We start from the raw sequence: 22,046 nt of genomic DNA, 5'->3' as shown, positions 1-22,046 counted from the left end.
ACCAAAATGTCATAAAAGTGAGCAAGGTTTGAGTTCTCCAGAACTTTCCCCCAGGCAAAACAGAGTGGAGTGAAAAAGATGGCATGATGTTAAAGCCACAATATATGCGCTTTAAAACTACCTTAAGAAGGAATACAGGACTTGTGAAGACTTGATTAGATTTTAGCAATTGCTAGTTGTTAAACAGTTTTCCAAGATACACTAAGGTGTACTGGGCCAATGAAACAAAACATGGATGATTCCTCATTTAAAACAAACAAATAAACATCCAGTGGTTAATCAGACCTACTTGTTCAATTTCTACAATCCCACTTTTTTTAAAAAAAAAAAACATATTTAATTTGTTTCAAACATCCCCTTTATCAGCCTTAGCAGATACAAGTGACTCAGCATTTATTTACTGCAAGTTCATATTTGAGTTGTAATTAAGTAAGCAAAGACAGAGTCCTATGCACACTTGCCCTCAGAGAATGCTCCCACTGAAAATCAGTGGGTTTTATCATTTCTGGGTTAATGTGCATAGGATCGGATTGTAAGCAACCCACATTCCTCTTTTCTACTCTGTTGCACCTAAATTGCAGCAATCAAAACTACTCTGACTTTTCTTCCAGTTCCAGTATGTTGCAATTTCATCCCTGCTCCTTTCTTTCTCACCTTAAAAAAAGCAAGTTTGGAGTAGAAAGCTATTTGGCATCAACTATCTCTTGAGCATCCCTGTGAGTTATTCAAAGGGGTGTGGTCCAAATGGATATTATGCCAATTATCTCATAACCCAATAAACTTTTGGCTGATATATGATTCAAGTACAAAATCACATATGTACCAAGCCAATTACAAAGTGTGCACAAATTTCAAATCTTAAAGTAGATGGAAGCAAAGGCCATATGACTTTTTCATATATGGAAATTAATTTCTTGAAACACGCAGGCTCCCTTTGTAAGGCAATGTTGTTTGTACTTTGGTATCTTTACCCAAATATAACAATATTGCACAAGAAAGAACCCTTAGAATGAAAGGATGGCATTCAACAAAGTTTTACTCCGAGTAGATTAGGGTTGCTATATCCCCCAAAGTGAAAATCTTTGTTGTTATACGTCCAGGTTTTCCAGGACATTTTACCCATTTGGACACCATTTTGATGGTCTGGGAAAACCTGGACATATTGCAGCCCTGCAGTAGATACATTGAAGTTTATGAACCTAACGTAGTTGTGTTTGTTAAATTTCAATGCACAGAACTTAGCTGAATGCCCCCAAATATGTTGATGTTCCTACTCATGCAGATTGGATTCTGCTGCTAATACACAACATGCCATACTCATAAACCAGCCCTCCTTCCCTTCAGATAGCATTCTTCAATCTCTCAGCTACTAAAGTTTTTTTTTCCAAAATCAAGGTTATTTCGTAATTTTTATTGAGTGCAATTTTCAGTTTTTAGTACAATATTTTTTTGAAAGTTACTGTTACAAACTCTGACAATTTTGACACAATCAACAAGTTGAAAGGGAACGAGGGAAATGTACAAGAAGGCGCAATCCTTTACAGACATCTCATTGGCTATGTACACGGCGGGGGCTCTGTTGGCTGGGACAGTGCATGCTACTGCGGGAGGACTCTTCCTTCCTCTGCTCATCGGGATGGAGCATGTTCTTGACACGAGAGCTTGGCATCACCCTCAGGAGGTCACAGCTCATCTGCAGGGCATGGCCAGCTTGCCAGCGGAAAACAAGGACAGGTCTGCGGTGGTAAGCTTCGCTGTCAGGGCTGGCCTCTTTCCATGTCCTTCCGGCATCAAACAGTGGCATAAAAGTGTTCCTAAACAACAGCGGGCAGAAACGAGAACAAGAAGAACAACAAAAGGTTAGTTTTTAAATTGTGCACACTCTTATAGCATTGTGAAGGCAGACATATTGATGGTGGAGGAGGAAAGAGGAGTCCTATCTGTTCGTTGTCACCTATTAATTTTCACCTATTACGGTTATTTTCATCTATAATTAATCAAAATTTTATATTGACTAAAACGATGGCAATTTTAAAAATGAAGTTATTTATTTAATGTATTTCTAAAAATACAGATAAGCACCATCTCACAAGAGACGATAGGCACCCTTCTATCTCACTCTGAAATGAATGATGCCCCTACGAAGAGGAAGTCTACCATAATAAATGTGTCACTTAGAGACAATTCCCCCCCATAATAATTGTTTCAGTTCTGTGCAGATTCATGCAGATGAAAACATATAGGCTCAATCAGCTAGACTTTATTTATTCAGGTGACAGCCCTAGTTTTAGCAATGAGTACTGGCACCATAATATGTTCTTTCCATAGGATTATAGTTGCAGAGGCTTCTTGCTACTGCTTAGGAACTAACTACTACATTAAGTACTCCTACCCAGTGCAGCTCCCCACTATGCAGAGGTGTTTGAGGGTTCTGGTACAACTCTATCAGAATATATGCCATCATTATTTCTTCTGGCACATGAGATTCCCTTCATAAGCCCTGCCCTAGCTAACTAGCTTCCCAGGAGATCTAGGATTTTATTGGTTCTGGAAATGTTGCAATACTGCCAAAAGGTAGTTCAGAACAGTTTTCAATGTCTTTAGAGCACCTCTAGGGTCACCTGTCCCTGAATTCCCTTTTCTATCATTCATTATATTTTAATAGATTTCAAAAATTTCACATATACATTCCAACACATAAAAACTTGTTATTGTGTTTATTTCAACTTCCCCTCCTGTTTTCCATGGAGTTTTTAATTTCTCACCCTTGCAGCACCCTGTCACTTGTCCCTGAATTCCTGATTGGCTGGCAAGATCTGCCATCTAAACTCACCACCATTATATTGCATGCATATACTGGAACAATATGAATGCACACACATACACACAGAGTCTGTATATTGCCATCTATGCCTTCTGTCTGCTCTACTCTAGTCCACCTTTTCATTTTGAATGGACAATGTTCCTACTAACTTTTTCCAGAAATCAGCACTGAGTCAAAGGAAGTCCTGACCCAAATGCCTTTAAAACTGGTATCTTGAACCCAGCTTTGGAGTTTCTAGCCCATGTGTCTTCTTGACACCTTTCCCATCAGCCCAAAAATAAATTACAATGTTTTCTAGTGCACTGAGAGTTGGGGCTAAGCCAATGCTCTGTGTTCGTGTAGGAGAATCAAGCTCTCAATGACAGCATCTCTTCACACTGATCCAGTCCCTCTCCCCATTCTTTACTTTTTTACTTGGGGCAGGAGGTGGGCAAAATCAACAAAGCTCCCTATATCATCCTCAGCCTCCCTGCATGACTTTTCTGTGATTGTGCTATTAAAGCAATCTGTAAAGGGTGAATAATATTACAGCAATAACGTACTTGGCCCTCAGCTACATTGATTTCTTTTCATGTTTCATTCGTAGGAAATCAGGTGTGGGGGGCAATATCCCCCCCTTTTCCCTTTTCTCTTTGGAAATACTGTGGTTTTCCTTGACCGCCCCTCCTCTGGTTTGATGCTAGGCAGAGGAAATTACCCCTTGCCTCCACTCTTTGCTACAGATTAGCTCCAGCTCTTGGATATGTTTGCTGAAATCTATGCCTCTAGGCAGTAGAGTTAATAACAGGAGAATTGACACCTCTATTGCCCTAATGCCAGCATGAGCCATAACTTTAATAAAACAGGGTTTGCTTAATGTTGCAGAAGTAATAACCCCTGTCCAAGGTTGCCTCCTTCCCCCTTTGTAATTCTCTCAGAAATGGCGCAAAATTGGCCTGCATTTTACCTAAAGCTCTGCATTGCTTTGGTGCCCACCTACTCCTCAATTTCAAGTTTGTGATGGGGCTTGAGAGTCAATAATTTGTAAAATGGTTTAGGAAGTGCAAACACCAATTTGCATGGATTTTGAGAACCTTGATTCACCACATATCCCTTGCTTCTGCATTAAAGGGGTGAAGAATAATCCTTATGCCAGGAACACCAGACAGATAATACAGATGTATGCACCAGAGAACTGAATGCTGAATTATCTGTTAGCCTTGCCCTGACCCACTTGTGCCAGGCCGTCTGCCTTTTTCATTCTTTTAAGCCCTGCATGTAAGGTGAAGAGCTGTAGCTCAGTGGTAGAGCTCAAACTTTGCATGCAAAAGGTCTCAGGATTGATCCTTGGTGCCTCTCTCCAATCTCATACCCTGGAGAGCCACTGTCACTCAATGTAGATAACACTAAGCTAGGTGAGACTCAATATAAGGCAGCTTTCTGGGAGAAAAAATAGACCAATGTGCTGGACAAATGCGGAATAGGTGGCTCTCCTAAGGAGTTTCCGGTACAGATGATTAAGGTTGTCTCTTAAAGAAAGAAATGACGCATCATCCGCTTGTGTAGTTAGTCCTGAAAAGAGCAGCAAAGGGTTGCCTGTTACCCATGCTGTAACAGAGAAGTGTAGCCCAGCAGCAAAATCCCATTATTTAGCCACGTCAGGGGGGCAAAGATACTTTTAATATACAATTGCACATTGGAAACATAAAACCGCCACATTAAATAGCAAAGCAATTGACCGCTGTGTCCCCTTGCCTAGCTCCTGATAACTAGGGGCTGCCAACACAATTATACTGGGGCTTGTGTTCCACCATCCTAACTTACTGAAGCTTAAAAAATGTCCCTGCTGTGCCTGACATTTTGCTTCTCTTAAAATTCATCATCTTTTGGAATCAAATCATTTTTGCAAACCTAGGTAGTAATGAAACTTTTATTTATTAATCTGGGATTCACATGGGGGAGAAAAGGAGAAAGGAGGAGGGCAGAAACCAGTCAGAGAGAAATGCAGAACAGGGAGGCTTGTGGAAATTACCCGACAGGGAAAAAGATAAGTGCGTATGATAGGGTTAAACAGGCAAAGCTTAACATGAATAAAATCTCAACTGAAATCAGTGTGATTTACTTCCAGAGTTTAGAAGCAGGCTGAAAAGAAAACAGGAGTGTAACCAGAGGATAGGTGTAGAGTCTGCAGAAAGGTATGCCAGATGGAGCCAAGCGTATGTCAGAAACTGAGTTTTACAGCCCAGTCTAAACTGGAAAGTACATCCTATTGCTTTCAATGAGACATACTCCTAAATACATGTGCACAGGAAATGATATCCATCTTTATATATCTTTATATATCTTGGGGTACTCTGAACTGAGCCAACTGTGCCTCACTGCACTCCTGCTTCTAAGGCTGCCCCCCACCAACATCAAAGGCAGGATACAGATTTTGCCTCCTCTGTAACGGTGTCCAAGTGCAGCACTCTCCCCCATAGAAAGGAATGTCATCCATTCACTTACATGGAGAAATCAAAAGTATGTGTTCAGGAACTCTACCCCGCCCTTTGCCTCTGGTAATACCAGTGAAGATTTCCCCCAACTGCATTTCAAATTACAGCCGGTCTATTGTATCTCCTAGGGCAAAATGGGAATCAATGATGATGATGATTTTGCATTATTTATGTACTGCTATGAATCTCTATGGTGCATTACAAAGCATAAGAAGATAAATCCTTGCCCTCCCCAGACACCTTGCAAATTAAAAATTGACATAGGGGAGGGGGGGCACTGCATATAGGCACATGCAAACAGGGAAGGATATGGGTTTATTTCAGTTACCCGTACTTAGGAGTAGTTACAGTGCCTTGGGAGGACCAGGCAAATGTGGCTTAATTGAAAAGATGGGTTTTGAGGAGAGATCTGAAGGCAGGAAGAGAGGCAGCATCCTTCAGATGTTCTGGGAGACAGTCCTGAGCTTAAAAGGCATCAAGAGCAAGCAAATTCATTTGAGGGGGCAGAAGATCTTTAGATGACTAAAGAGTGAAGGTCACAGGCAGGGCTGCCACAGGATATGATGCGGCCAGAGAGATAAGAAAGGGCAGTGGGAGTGTAGAGGGCTTTGAAGACAAGCGCAAGGAGTTTGTGCTTGATCTGGGAGAAGGCCAGAAGCCAGTGTAGGGATTTAAGGAGGGCAGAACCATAAAGGAGATGAATGATTTTGGCAGCAAAGTTCTAGACAGAAGGGGGTGGGGACTGAAGCAAGACAACGAGTGGACCAGAGTGGAGACAGCAGCAGTTGTCTAGGCGAGAGCTGACCTAGAGTAGTCAATGAAGGATACAAAGGGAGGAGATTGTAAAGGGAAAATCAACATGACTTGGCAACAGTACGACGGCAGGCACAGAAGGGAGAGGAGTGAAAGATAAAGCCAAAGTTTCATTCCTGGACAAGAGGAGGGTAGGTGGTGACATTGTTAATAGATACAGAAAATGATCTGAGGAGAGGTGGAGTGCTTAGATAGCAGTATGAGACATTTACCCTCGGACATGCTAAGTTTAGAAATCAATGAAATGTCAAAGTAGAAATATAAAGCAGTTGGAGATGCAGAACAGGAGGGAGACAGGTCTGGACCAGAGAGGTGTAGCCAGCTGTCATCAGCATGTAGGCAGTACTGAAAGCTATGGGATTTTATGAGGACATTCAGGGCCGGTGTGTCAAAGGAAAACAGCAGAGGGCCAAGAACAAATATCTGATATAGCCATGAAGAGGATGTTAGAGGGGAGTTTCAGGAGGGTGCAGAAACCAGATTGTAGGGGTTCAGGAGAGGAGCTGGAGGAAAGGAAGTTGAGGCAGTGGAAGTAAGCAACAAGTTCCAGCTGTTTGGAGACAAAGAGAAAAAGGGAAATTAGTTGGTAGATGGACAGAAAGGAAGGGCTGATGCATTATTATTATCTTTTAAGGACAGAGGAACCTGTGGGATACTTGAAAGCAGCAGGAATAAGTCAGAAAGCAGAAAGAGGTCGATAATTTATATGGTGGAAAGGCAGGAGAATGAAGGGGCAGATTGAAAGAAAGGACAGGATGAAGGAGGCACAGTGACAGGTGGATTAGGGGTGAGGTGAAAACCGAGCCAGCTCCTATCTGCCTCTGCATGCCTCTGTAAAAGAGGTGGTTTTTATACATACAATGTGAACAGATTCTCAGATTTCTAGGACTATTCCTTGGTGATAGCAGTAGCAGACATAATCTATCCTTGAGCTCAGACCTGCAGCCTGGACAAGACTGTTCCACAAGAGACTATGATATAGCTAACAGTGATAAAACTACACTACTGAGATTTATTTGAGATTAAATGGTCCAATAAAAGTACAAAATGTTGTTAACACATCATATAATCTCTAGGCCAAACAGCACCCCCTGCTTCAAATCTTCATGTGGCGGAAGCAGCGCTGCAGAATGGTGCACAGATGTTGTTACCCGGCTCCAGTGCAGAGTCGGTGTGGCTTCTGTGCCACAGTAAATTACAAGGAAAGGAGGGGAATGCCGGCTGTACAGATTGAAAACATGCCTGCAAATATGGAGCAATCCTGGAATAGGGTAGGCAAGATGAAAGGGTGGGGAGAGGAAGAAGCTAGAGCAGCCACTGTTGCCTCTAATTGTTCATACAAGCACTCCCTGGTTAGTTGCCCTAACAATGTCATCTCCCTAGGGAATCCCAATTGTCAGCTGAGTGCAGTTTCACACTTCACAGGGAGGATAATTTGACAGCCACAATTAACTCAAATGGGGCTTTGATTCTATGAAGGGAGGCCATCATGTGGTTAAAAGTTATATATATAAAAAACAACTGTTAACACTGCTCCCCACCAGGTGTGTATGAGACAAAGCTCATTAATTTCCAGAAGTACTTGAGAGGGAGAACACAGAGCAAAGACACAAAGGAAACTGCAGTATGGAACAGACTCCCCTTGACGGATGCAGAGTACAATTCAAAGTTCTGGGAGAGGCTGAGCACCCCCTTGGCAGGCAGTTGACTCATTCCTCCTAGAAGAATGTGTGCCAAGAGGAACACGCTCAAGAGGGCCAAGAATAAAAGAATCAGCACAGCAAATATAGAGATGAGGTTATTCTGGATGGCCTCATCCCTTTGTGACTCTTTCCTGTGAAAAGGCAGGCTGCACAATCCCTGCACGTTCAGACTATATGGAATGAACTGAGGAGGAGGGAACTGGATTGTAGCAGTAGGCCCTGCTTCCACACCCAATCCAAATATTATGCCTCATGCACTAAGCCTAAACAGACACTGGCTCTCTGTGCAATCTGAGGACCTGTGAAACTTCACATATTCAGGCTGCATGTGCACAGGCTCTGTGAACTCAAAGCCAATGCAAGAGAAGAGTTTGGCGCTGACCTCTGCAGTCCCACTCACCCTACTGCATGTTCAGTGCACACTGACTGTAGTGCACATAGCCACATTAAGACCTCCCTGAGGTTCAACTACAAAATTCATTACAATGGACCTTGCAAGATGACAAAAATCTCATGCACCAAGCTCTGAAAAGAAAACAGAACTTTGACAAATAGGATTTTTAAATGCTTATTGCATTTGCCCTCACATTTTGAGCATGTGGCTCTTCTTCTGTTTTTTACTGTGGCATAATTGAGGCTGATAGAAAATGAATCCATGGCAGGGAATCTCAAGCCCTTTCCCACCTGCCAGTTCTCTCCTACAACCTCCCCTCTCACCAATGGGAATGCCCTGTGCAGATGGAAATGTAGGTCAAGAACATTGCTGGGAGAAAGTGGTGAGCAGAGGTCATTTCCCCCACTTTCTGCAGCAAATCACTTTCTTCTTGCAAATGAGAAGCACAGGCTGGGTTTTGGAGACATGTTAAAATCTGCTCTCTTAACCCTTTGGCATTTCGTGGAATTTAATCTAAACTTTACCTTACAATCTACACATTTGCATCTCACTACTATTTAAGAACTGCCAGGAATGTTTACTTTGGGTTTTATTTTCTCCTCTAAACAAGTCATAAAACTATTAAAAAACATTCTGTATGAACTAAACTAGGCAGCCCTGCAGTTCCTCCCTTTTTATTTGTTGAATAAGATATGCTCTGATATGACTCAGAATTACTAAGGAAGGGAACAACAAATGAAGAATCTTAAAACTGGATACAGTAACCAGATTTGTTCTCCACTTCTCTGCAATTTTCAGTAAGTCAACAGCCACTCTAAAATTGATGAGTTCCTAGTACTTTAGATTCCATAATATCTGGAGAGTCTGTGAGATTTAACAGTAATCAACCATAGATCATAGATATGATGAAAGGAATTTGCAAATAATTCTTGTTACTCTCTCTTTTTCCCAGTGTGTGTGTGTGTGTGTGTGTGTGTGTGTGTTCTAATTTGCTACAGATTCAATGCTTGCTTCCTAATTACTGGACTCTCTTTCGCCATAACAGTGGCATTATACGCTTGCTTTGATAAAAACTGGGAAATGTAAGGAAAGTAACTAGCACTATCAGAAATGCAACCATTACACAAATAAGATATTTGTGTTTTGAAAGTACAGCATCTACATGAGAGGGACAAGCCGTGTAGCCCTTGTTAAATAGTATCTGTATACTACAGTGCAACTCCAGGCTTAGGGTACAAAACACACAGATTACTCAACAGTCTACAATAATGACAGCAACTGTGGTCTAGTTATATTTGGAGGAACATACTCCTCAGCACGGTATATTGAAAACAGGATAATAGAATCATAAATCGTAGATTGGAAGGGACCACAAGAGTAATATAGACCAACCCCCTGCAATGCAGGAATCTCAACTAAAGCATTCATGACAGATGACCATCCAACCTCTGCTTAAAAACCTGCAATGAAAGGGAGTCAACCACCTCCCGAGGGAGACTCTTCCACTGTCAAACAGCTCTTACTGTCAAAAAGTATTTCCTGAGGTTTAGTCAGAATCCCCTTTATTGTAACTGAAAGCCATTAGTTCAAGTCCTACCCACCAGAGCAGGAGAGGACAAGCTTACTCCATCTTCCATGTGGCAGCCCTTTAGATATTTGAAGATGGCTATCATATCTCCTCTCAGTCTCCATTTTATCAAGCTGAACATGGCCATGTCTGTTTATGTTTCTCCCTCAAATAGATCAATGGAAGAAGTAGACACACTTGTTATATTTTTCATAATATGTTCATATCACCTGTCTCATCACTACCACAGCTCTTTCCCATTAACTGGAAGTTCAGCAGAAGTACCACATATTTTGGCCTGTGAGTCACCCCATGACAGGGACAGAGAATAGTCACAAATCTAGAAAATGGGATGGAGATGATAAACATGGCAGAGCAGAGCATCAGAAGTGGTATTGTGACATGGCAATAACACTGAAGAAAGGCCTAGGCAGAACAAGCTAGTCAGTTCTTCTGCACATATAGGCCTGGTTCATATAACATGGTAAGCCAAACTGTTGTTTACTTGAACCACACAAGACATATGGGCTCCTGGAAATGAGCTTGCAGGTCCTTTGGTATTTCCCTGGTCCTTCTTACTGAATCATGATGAGCATAGCCAAAGATTGGACTACCATGCCATCTGAACCAGGATTCATAGTTAAGCTCTCTTGTTATGTACTGAGTTGAATAGGATCCAAAATGCAGCAGTCTGATTGGTCCTAGAACAATAGGATTCAGAATGCAGCAGTCTGATTGGTCCTAGAACAATAGGATTCAGAATGCAGCAGTCTGATTGGTCCACAGGAGCCACCCAATCCAGCTCCAGGTGGAAGTGAATCTGCAACCTGATTGGCCTACAGGAGAATCCCAGAATTAGCCAATCACATGGGGCCCATTGTGTAAATAATGTATATAAAGCAGACATTCTGGGGGAACTCCCATTCCTCCTCACCACTATGAGCTGAATAAAGAGCATGAAATCCACTCTCAACTCTGAGTATATTTCATCTCTCCTCACTAACCATGAGTTGTAGTCAAAGTTTATTATTTGCTGTGGTCTGTTCTTAGCTACAGCACCACGTGTGAAGTTTAACCATGAGTCCTGTCTGGACCTACATGCTAAGCCAAACCTTGACTTAGTTCAGTGCAGTATGGGAGCAAACGGGCCCAATGACAAACAAAGTGGCCATAAGTGTTTCTCCAAGATCCCACACGTACACACTGTCCTGAGAAACAACAGTTTTGCTAATGCAAACCAGACCGTGGAGTGTGAGCTAGAATAGTCAGGTGGCCTTGCTATAGGCTAGAGCACACTATCACACAAAGCCACTGGCCTCCACTTGTTCCACTGTATTTGGAGTATGCTCGAAAGGAAGTCATGGTGACCATCTGGTCTTTCCTTTAATGTTGAACATCAGGATATCTTGCTCCCTTCAAACTAAACCAGTGCATCTATTCAATGGAAGAATGGGGAAATCGGGGGGGGGGGGGTGCAAATCCCAAATTCAGTTCTATATGCCCCTTCCTAAAAAGTTATTGCAAAAGTTTGTTGTTTTTTTAAAAAAAATTCTGAAAATACTATTCTTTATTTAAAGATGGGCTAGTGGGGTCTTGTACCAATTACTCATCTTCCTGATAGTCTTTGGAAATCACAATTTGCATTTTAGATAAGAAACTCTCCAGGCATCCTCCTCCTGCAACACAGCTCTTGGCACGGGCTATATTTCATGCTGTCAGTCCCACTCATTGCTAATTAGCATGGAGAATTGCAGTGATGTTAACCATAATTTTCATCCCTTCTCCCCACCTTCAAAACAAGGGTTTGGTTACCTAATGAGACCCCTGAGGATAATCAGAAAGAAACAGGGACAAATTCAATCATGGTGCAGCTCTGGTAACTTCAGTGCTATTACTAGCAGAGGGAAATAGTTCTAAAGGGAAAAAATAGACACAATACACCAGTGGGAGAAATAAAAAGTAAGGGGGAAATTATTATTATTATTATTTTAAGTTATAGAAGGAGTAATTTGGCATAATATGCAAGAGCACAAGATGAAGACTGGACATTTGGTGTAACTCTGCCATTAAATTTGGCCACTGGGTATCTACTTGTCACACTGAAATTTCAACTTAAAATGGGGGGAAAATGCTTATGTATTCAAAATGGATTTTCCCACTACTTTACAAATATCACACCTGACTTTAAAAACATATGAGATAAGAACTATTTGGGCAATAATGATGATAAGGATATGCTATATAATTTCCAAATGCACTTTCAACTTCCTCATATGTGAAACTGGGATTTGGAGTCTGGTTACATGTCACAATCACCACCTGAGAAGTAGCCAGGGTGTGTCTATTGAGTATCTGAGGCAGGCTTCCCCAGCCTTTTTGGCCAGAGAGCACATTTCAAAATTTGCGGGATTGCGGGCTGCACCAGTCACACAATAGCTGCTAAGGGGTGTGTGTGGCATAACACTAAAAGAGAGAGACAACTACCCCTGACAACCTTAGGCTTACCATGGGAAGTCAGCGATGTCTTTGCTGGTCCTGAATCACACAGTATTGATTTTGCATACACCCTGGTGCTGTTGCTGTCTAATAGCAGCAAGGAGCACTTTTCAACACCAGAATTAATATACACACACACACACACGGTGACCATGCCTTACTTTTATTTCACAGAAATCATTTAGAAGGTTCCTGTACATCTTGCCCCGTAACTTTCTTTCCAAAATAATAATAAAAAATCCTTCCAGTAGTAAGTACTTCCTAAGTACTTCCTAAGAAGTAAGCTATAATTTTATAGTTCTAGTTACAGGTGGATAGCCGTGTTGGTCTGCCATAGTCGAAACAAAATTTAAAAAAAAATCCTTCCAGTAGCACCTTAAAGGTAAAGGTAAAGGTACCCCTGCCCGTACGGTCCAGTCTTGACAGACTCTGGGGTTGTGCGCCCATCTCACTTAAGAGGCCAGGGGCCAGCGTTGTCCGGAGACACTTCCGGGTCACGTCGCACACGGAAACGCCGTTTACCTTCCCGCTAGAAAGCGGTCCCTATTTATCTACTTGCACCCGGGGGTGCTTTCAAACTGCTAGGTTGGCAGGCGCTGGGATCGAGCAACGGGAGCGCACCCCGCCGCGGGGATTCGAACTGCCGACCTTTCGATCAGCAAGCCCTAGGCGCTGAGGCTTTTACCCACAGCGCCACCCGCGTCCCAAGTAGCACCTTAGAGACCAACTAAGTTTGTTATTAGTATGAGTTTCCATGTGCATGCACACTTCTTCAGATACCATGCACACGAAAGCTCATACCAAGAACAAACTTAGTCTAAGGTGCTACTGGAAGGAATTTTTTTATTTTGTTTCGACTACGGCAGACCAACACGGCTTCCTACCTTTTTCTTTCCAAAGTGTTAGAAAAAAGGAAGGTCAGAGTCTGGGCCCCGTGCCCAAGGGCACCCTTGAAAGCCTTCATGGACACATGGCACCCACTGGCACTGGGTTGGCAACCACTGATTTAAGGGCACCCTCTGGACAATCAGCAGTCACGGACACCTTGGAGTGACATCATTCTTGGTGTCATGCTCAGAGACCAGGAAACCCTGCTGACTAACAGGCCTTTGTCTTTTCACTATCTCATTCTCTGCTAGCGGAACAGTGATAAGGAAAATTTTTTATCACCAACAGTGCCTCGCTTTCACGTAACTCAATGTCAAGCAAACACTTCCAGTTTACTCACGTTCTCGTGGTCTAGAAGGCACATTTAGAATTCTCAGCTGCCATAACTGGTCTGCCTCTCATGTGATGAGTGTAAAATGCAGCCAATTGCACAGTGACAAATGATTGTTCCTTCAAAAACTGTCCTGAGGTCTTATGTACCGTATTTTTTTGTCTATAAGACGCCTCCATGTATAAGATGCCCCCTATTTTGGGGGACCCTGATTTAAGAAAATGGGGGTTGATGAATCTGTGTATAAGATGCCTCCCAATTTTTGACATTATTTTTAAGGGAAAAAACCTAGTCTTATACATGGAAAAATACAGTACTTCCTTCAGACCTACATTCAATGGTTTGTTCTGTGTCCCATGTATTAACCATCCCTATCTTCATCTTCACAATTCTCCCTTCACATTTCCCCCTCTCCCTCAGTAAATTAATACAAACATCCATATTGGTCTGCTGTTGGGTCACAGAGATGTGACTTAAGCCTTATAATGAAAGCTTTCTTATGAAAATGATTTATAGCCTTTTGTCATCTTCTTGTCAGATGACCCATTTTCAAGTCTCTGTTTCTTGAATGTAATCTGTTTGATTTCACTTATTATGTTGTCTGGTCCTAACTGAGATTTTGTACACCACATAGACATATTTTTATATGAGTTTGTGGTATAGAAATGAAATAACAAGAGCACAATACATTTGGGGGGGGTCTCCTATTTTCTGTAAAAGTGCAAACATCCCCACCTATACAGGCAATTGCCAGAGCTTCAGCTTCTTCAGTTATTTTATTTATTTCATAAAATTTATACCCTGCTTGATTGTTTAAAAAAAACAAAAACCACCTCAAAGTGGTTTACAAAATAAGCATTTGCAGGTTCTAAATATGCCCACTTGAAGCTAATCTTGAGTGTTTCTGAATAAGGGTTAGGTTTAACAGCTAAAAGTTTATTGGATGGTATTCAACTAAGTTTTACTCAGAGTAGGTCTACTAAAAATTGAAGAACCAAAGTTAGTCATGTTCATTGATTGTAGTGGATCTCCTATCCTATGAGTAATCCATAGATGAATATCACCTGGTGGGAGGAGAGAAAGAGAAGGACCTAAAAGAGAGAAGTGGTGATAGGAAAAGCTTGAATATGTATAATTGTGGTGATTCGTTATTCATGCACCATTGACTGGGAGAATCTCCTTTCCACCTCTTTCTTTTGATCCCCCACCTCTCAGCAAAGAGTATTGTTGTTTACAAGCAATTAAATATGGAGTAGAGGAGTACAGGGACTAGTTTTCTTACTATTTTTATGACTTTTTGACAACAAATTTTCTGCTTCAAGGTCTAGGGAGTCTTCTGTAAATTTCCATCCACTGTTCAAAATAATTTGGAAGGCTGCCAGGCTGTTACTGGAAAGTTTCCATCTTGGCAAGTTCTTGTGAAAGTGAGCCCCCAAATCAGATTATGACATGCAAATGAAGAACATCTATGTAGATCGTCTTCTTTTGCTCACTCAGAGCTTTAGAGGGGAAGCAGATGCAAAATGCCTAGTTGCACAGCACGAGTTGTGATTTAACCTATGATCAGAAAAGTAAAGCCTTTTGCATTTTACAAATTGATTTGCCTGCTACCGAAACACAAAAATAGGCCCAGAGCAGGGAGCTGGTTCACATTAAGATTCATTCGCTACAGTTAGAAAGATGAATTTTTAAAAGGAAGCCCTAAGATTTGACAGCTTTCCAAGTGAACACATTGTAGTTAAAACTTATTAGGAGCATTTACAGATCAAAGGGAGAATCTACCTTGCTTTCTCAAATTGCAAATGTGTAGCTTGCAGTTGCAAATCAGCAGCAGTAATCATAGTAATTCACCCAAAACCATAATGCATAAATGATGCTCTGTGTTCCTTGTCCCTGCCAGCTGGAAAACTCCTACAGCATCAGAATCAGCTACACCCTCCAGTTTCTCTGCCAACACATTGTATTGCAAACATTATCCCTCCAAATAGTGGGAAGTCTGCCCGATTATACCTTGTGACGACAGGAAACAGTCGGGTTGTGCATCTGTCTGTTGCAGACCAAGTTCTCATGATCCTGGAAGAAAACTATTTGCAATTATAAAAAAATAAAAGCAATACTTCTGATGGGATTTAAAAAAAACTAATTCTCTAACTTCTTGCCCAACTCTGCTCAGAAAGAAACTACTGAAATATATAACCAATGCATTGTTCGCACATAGTGAGAAAATAGGTGCAACACTACCAAGGTTAGCAGGTTTAAAAGGGGAAGGAGGATATGGTACTCAAGACATCATTGTGCAGATTTTGGGGACATGTTTAATGGATGCAAAGGAATGAATAGGAAACAGCAATCATTCTGCATGTGCTTGTCTTTGATCTGCAACCAGCTCTTAAGGGTGCTGGATCTCAGATATATATATGCCTATATAGATCTACACCTGCAGCTCTTGGAGCCCCAAGAGAAGGCTATTTCCCTCAAACTGTTCCTGGTAGAACTTAGTGATAACACTGTAGTCAAATTGCCTCCGGTGTGGCTGAACCCTTAGTAAGTATAGCTAGGCTGCTCTTGTTTCACTTGATGGTCTAGTGAAGTAGGAACAGAAGAAACAGGAACTGGGAAGGCAAAAGGTCAAGGGTGGCGAGGGGGAGAGATACAGTGGACTGGGGGAAACACACAGAAATATAAGAGTCTGAAAAAAGGTAGGAAATGAGGATATGACCAGAAGGGCAGATCTGTGAAAGGAATAAAATTCAAGAGACAGTCCAAACAGAGGGGGAAAGGTGGATGGGAGCTGGTAAAGTAAGATCTGAAGATCACATTGATTAAAAACCAACCTTTGGCTTCTGGTTTATATTTCAACATAAATAGGAAACTGTTCATGCCAGCCTTCCTCAAATCCTACTACTTTATTTCAGCCCAGATGTTTGATGGAAACAATGGTATGAAGAAAAAAGTTATGATAATTTACAGATTATGAAAATATCTGTACTAGGAGAGAAATTCCACAAAAAAACAATAATAGCCATTTCTCACCCCATTCATTCTCTACCCATGAATGAAAATTGTCCTTTCATAAGGGAATTAAAAAAGGGAAGGTGTGCATAATATAGAAATCAAAACTCTCCACAATTACATTCATGGGTTACTCTACCCAATGGGTGAGATCGTTATATCTCCCATCCCCATGGGTCAAACTGATAGCTGAGGGGTCCCGCTCACCTGTTAATCACCTGACATCACAATGACATCAGGTGACTTCTTCTTGCCGCAAGACCAATTGTGGAGAGTTTTAGAATGTAGAACTGATCAGCAGTACCTGAAAACCCCTTAAGGCTAATCCAGGTCTTTACATGCCCCACACCTGGTGTCATCAGATGTCAGGCAGGTGAGCTTGGCCAAAATGATCTCCCAGCCCAATTGGAGAGGTTAGTGCACCGAATTAGGCCCATGGGCTAGAGGTTCCCAACCCCTGATCAAAACTCTGGAGCTTCCTGATTCTACTTGCAAGAAGAAATGTTCTATGACAGGGACAGCCAATGTGTTCCCTCTACAACAATTCCCATCAGCTCCAGCCAACACAACATGGCCAATGGTTCAGGATAATGGGAACTGTAGTCCACAATATCTGGACCACCACTTTGGCTACCCCAGTTCGATGAGTATGGTAAGAAATGCCTATACATATTCAGAGTGTTTCTGTTCAAAGGCAATAATTGAAAGCTTCTGTATGCATCAGGCATTGGATCCCTCCCTCCTGTCTACAGCAAGGGCATAAATAACACAAGTCTCCACAGCACAAAGTACCTGATGACTTGTAGGTCATGGATGTCGTGCACCAGGCTAGTTGCACAACATGCTGCAGGAAATAATCCCACGATGACACATTGGTAATCATAAACTAGCACACACTATCCAGGTCACTGGGGAGCCTAATCCTTTGTATACCTAAGAGTGACCCATCAGTGAAAGCTGTTACTCAAGAGATGCGATACAAAGCAGAAAAAGAAAGGGGGGAACAATTAAATATAGTCCTAAGCTGCTGCTGTAGCCTGCAAAGAAGGATCCTGGAGAGCTTTAAAGCACAAAGGAGGAAAGAAAAGGTTTTCTCTTTTAAAAATTGGTACATTAAATCCAGGGAAAGCTGACAGGCTGAGAAATAATGGCCCGAGTTTACTCTTATTTAAAAACTGGCTGCCTGCTGCTTTCGCTGCGATCCCCACTCAGGCTTTCAGCACCATTTCAAATTAAATATACATAAGTGCTTTCAAAGAGCTGTTAATTTGAAGGTCATTAAAGAGCATAAAATATATTTCCTTTATTTATAAAGAGGCGCATAATAATACTATGCATATGGACTCCTCTCTCCCTTCCTGCAGTATTTATTATCTTCGATATGAAAGCGATTGACTTCCCTTGGCTACCAGCTATGCACTCTGTCATCCCCATTTGAATTACTGTTATCACAAAGCAGCCTCCCCCCTCCTTTGTAACCCTCCCATCACTTGGCCTTCTCTGGATCATAGAACACAAAGGGGGGGGGGGGATACAGGGAAGCAGAAAACGCACTAGAGCAGCCCAGGCATTTGCCGGGAGGGAGGGTGGGCACTCAGGATGAGGGAGAAACCCTGCAACTCAGGTGCATACTTGTGGCTAAATGGCAAAGGTACCAGGTGTTCCAGCCTCAAGTGCCACTTAATGCATCCCGGGTCAGTGCCCCAGTGTGCCACAGCTCTGCCAGGTCTGTTGCCCCTACCCCGGAGCTATGGTTATGGCTCTGCAGCACTCAGTGGAATTGCAAACAGCCATTTAGCAAACATTGCACCATCTGCCCATATCTGTAAGGGGCATTTTAGCACCTTTCCCTGCTCATTCTCCCTTGTTTGCAAACACCAGCCCTTGCAAACCTTTGTTCTGTGACCTCCCTCCCGCCCCCATCTTGGCAGGGCAACCCCCTCCTGGCTGCCTCCCTCCCAACCTCTCGGCCCTGCTCTCCCTTCTTCCTTTTGCCACAGCTGTCTGCTTTAGGAGATAAATTACCTGGTGCTCAACAGCTTGTCAGCATTCTCACAGCTTATCCACTACATTGGAGGAGGGCCCGGCCGGGCTGGGGTGGGTGGGGAGAGAGGAGTAGGACGGGAATTTGCCGTTGCCATAGAAATGTAGGGATGAAGCTGACAATTGAAAACCATTTCATAGATTTAAAGACATGGCTGAGAACAAGGGAGAACAAGACACACTCAGTCACAGGAAATAAAGAGAAAGGTGAGATCGACAAATAGATAAATTGATAAACAGCGAGTGGAGAAAGCTGCAGACCAAGAAAAGAACAGCTTTGGGTGTGGAAACCAGGGAGTGGAAAGTAATGCTAGGGTTCCCCAAACAAGAAAGACGAAAGAAGAATAGGAAGCTAGGGAAAGTGACCATATCTTCCTAAGTCCAAGGACCTGAAATGGAGAGCAAATTTCCATAGTTTTCAGAAATGTAGATGGCAATGATTACTGATTAGGTGTTACCTCAGAAAATGATCAAAGGGTGGTATACAAAAATATGACCTGGGTGGTGGGTGAGGTGACCATAGGTGACAAATATAAATAATACTAGAGAGAAAAAGTACTGTATCTGCAAATTAGACTAATGGCTTATTTGTAGACAGGGGAAGTCAATGTGGTGTACAGTGGTACCTCAGGTTACATACGCTTCAGGTTACATACGCTTCAGGTTGCAGACTCCGCTAACTCAAAAATAGTGCTTCAGGTTAAGAACTTTGCTTCAGGATGAGAACAGAAATCATGCTCTGGCGGCACAGCAGCAGCAGGAGGCCCCATTAGCTAATGTGGTGCTTCAGGTTAAGAACAGTTTCAGGTTAAGAACGGACCTCCGAAACGAATTAAGTACTTAACCCGAGGTACCACTGTACTTCATTTGTTGCTGTTATACTAGAAATTCCATCTTCCCTAATCTTTGGCCATGTTAGCCTAGGATGATGGGAGTTGTTCAACAACATCTGGAGAACAGTCCTGATACCCCTGTTTTACAGTGCAGGAAGGGAGCACTGAGAAGTCAATTCCAATGGTCTTTCTCCAGATGACACACAGAGCAGCAAACAAATGCAGAATGCCATGACTAAGGATGGACAGAGCAGCCTAAGTCCATCCCATTTCATTTTCACTGGCACTCAATCATACATCCATTCTATACCATTTTGTATATGGATCTTTCAAAAGATTAAATGAAAAGTGCACATTCAAATAGTATGCCTTATTATACAGTACAGTATATGCATTATTGAAGACATTTTTCTTTGTGTTTCCCCAATATATACTTTTCAATGCACTTTTTCTGGGTAAAATACAAGTGCATTTTAACTGTCTCCATCCTCAAAAGTGGACACTTCCATAGACAGACCTGATTCCATTTTCACATCCATGTCACCAAGGATATGAGCAATTATGATCCTTAAAGTGCTTTGCAAACATGTCACAGCTGGCCTCTGAACAGGGCCATCAAAGCCAAATGGCAGACGTCCCTGAACCACCTGGAAAAGCTTCACTGGATGGTACTATGAGAAGGCAATAGGAATAGAAAAGAACTTTCTTTGCTGACATCACAGCCACTGAGTAGGCTCAATAATGAGCTGTGAGTAGTGTTCAAAGAAATCATCTGCAAACCTTCTGCTGGTTGCTCTCTCGCCATTTCTCTACTTGCTTCCTAGCCCTCAGCTCTGCAGAATACTGTTGGAATGGGGCATTTTGGACAGTATTCAACTAAGCAGTCCTGTCAGTTCAAGAGTTTCCACTTGCAGAATGGGCTTCTCCAACCCGCCCTCCCTCCCCACACCATGCAACCTTTGGAAATCTTCTCCAGAGGGTCAAGGGAACCCCTAGAACCCATTTAGGGGTGCACAGGGGCAGGAGATGGAGATAACCTTCCATTGCAGAAGCAGAAATCCTTGCATTGATGGAGCATTCTCACCCACTTTGTCAGCCTCCCAGTCATCTCTGCATTCCACAGAGTGCCCACGGCATAGACAAGAGTGTGCACAACCAGCTCATCATGAGCCGAGAGCCAAAACGGACAGGCATTTTCCTGTGGCCACCAGGTGCTACTAAAAATAACCACTCAGGTAGCTAGCTGTTCAGTTCTGTCTGTGCAAGGCTAACAAACTTCACAAGTGATGCCAAGCAAGCTTTCAGAGGCATGGAAGAATATGACAAACTCGCATTAAATTAGGAGCAATATTGCCAGATAGGTAGAACGGCGTATTTATAGCTTGAGTCATCATTGTCGTGCTTTTCACACCTTTGGATTTATCCTAATAAAAGCAAAAGTCATAAGAAATGAGCACAAAAGCTCCTTCAACCCACCTTGCATGAATATCAATGGACTGGTTTAGAGGATTAATATTCAGAATACACCTTTTCTATGCATGTTGTATTTGGTTTGACAACATACTTGAATACAGATTTTTGCGCTGAATACTCCAGAAGGGATTCATGACTGGCTATCAGACAGGGCTAAGAACACTCCCTTGTGTTGTTAAACAAGGGGCTTTTTTCCACTGCCTGTCTGGGGAGGCCCTGCAAGATAAAACATCATTCTTTTGCATCTTGTTAGCATCTCCTTCTAACCCGGGCTGCAGGGAACTTTCCTAATAATCAGATGGCAGTGATATAAAGAAGCCTTCAGGTCTCTCTTTTTTGTGGTAATTTGCCAGAGACTGGCTGGTGCTCCATCACCCTTCCTTCTCTCTTTGCTACACATTTTCAGAGTGTCACAACACTGAAAAGTGTCAGAAAGGCCACCTAACCCATCTCTCTTTCAAATGTTAAAGCCATCCGCTAACTTAACTCACACTGGTCCTGACTAGAAGGTAAGGAGTGAGATGGACCAAATGGTCACACTCACTGCAAGGCATTTGAGTATGTTCAAATTAGCAAATCAAAGCGAGTGGAGGGAAATCCTTCCCAACCCCAAATATGGAGCTCCATCAACTCCAGAATATCCCTAAAGCAAACATTACTGAACAAAAGATCTATTCCACTCAACATCTTGCTTTGATTTGTGGCAGATCCTGAGGAACCAGGGGAAGGGAGCACAAACCCACCGGGCGTGAGTTGGGGCTGCCAAGTGGACTGCTGCTGAAACATGAGCTTGAGGAGGGGGGAATTAGGGTAACCTTCATAATATTACTCAACTCTGCTTTAGAATAAATAAGTTTTATAGCTCCCACGGTGAGGCCAGAGTAGCTGTAAACACAGTGGCTGATTTATGCGACGTCTGTGATGCTGCAAAAGAAGCTGTGGAATGCCGTGATATAAGAAGAGATGCAAGATATTATACGGAAAGATTAGCCTGGAGGTGATGATGATGGATAATTCTACTACACTTACATTTGCTGCATATGCACTTGCCCTCCCACCCAAATCTACAGATGGGATTATGACAGAGGTGTAATGAGCATGGGTGCAAATGACATGCTTCCATATTTGGCCCAGGAAAATCAATATATCCTTTCAGCTTTAATTCTGTGATGGTGAGAAGCTCTTTTCAGACATT

The 22,046-nt window shown here is 42.4% G+C and overlaps 1 protein-coding gene across 7 annotated transcripts in view; it reads right to left on the bottom strand.

Moving 5' to 3' along the window:
* Positions 1 to 323: 323 nt before the first annotated feature.
* EPHB1 (EPH receptor B1) overlaps positions 324 to 22,046 on the bottom strand; it is a 324,932-nt gene continuing 303,209 nt past the window's right edge. For 4 of the 7 annotated variants that reach the window (XR_013393169.1, XR_013393166.1, XR_013393167.1 and 1 more), the window contains one exon: positions 1,678 to 1,814. Coding sequence is in view for 3 of the 7 variants with exons in the window: in XM_028730892.2 (XP_028586725.2) it covers positions 1,550 to 1,814 (265 nt within the window). In the remaining 4 variants the exon portion in view is untranslated. Of the gene's footprint in view, positions 1,815 to 22,046 lie in introns of all 7 variants that reach the window. The other 3 variants (XM_028730892.2, XM_028730889.2, XM_028730891.2) reach the window with 1 other exon arrangement.

Source organism: Podarcis muralis, chromosome 6 (genome assembly GCF_964188315.1).
Source record: "Podarcis muralis chromosome 6, rPodMur119.hap1.1, whole genome shotgun sequence".
In the NCBI taxonomy this organism is placed as follows: domain Eukaryota; kingdom Metazoa; phylum Chordata; class Lepidosauria; order Squamata; family Lacertidae; genus Podarcis; species Podarcis muralis.
This window is presented reverse-complemented; position numbering and strand designations above follow the sequence as displayed.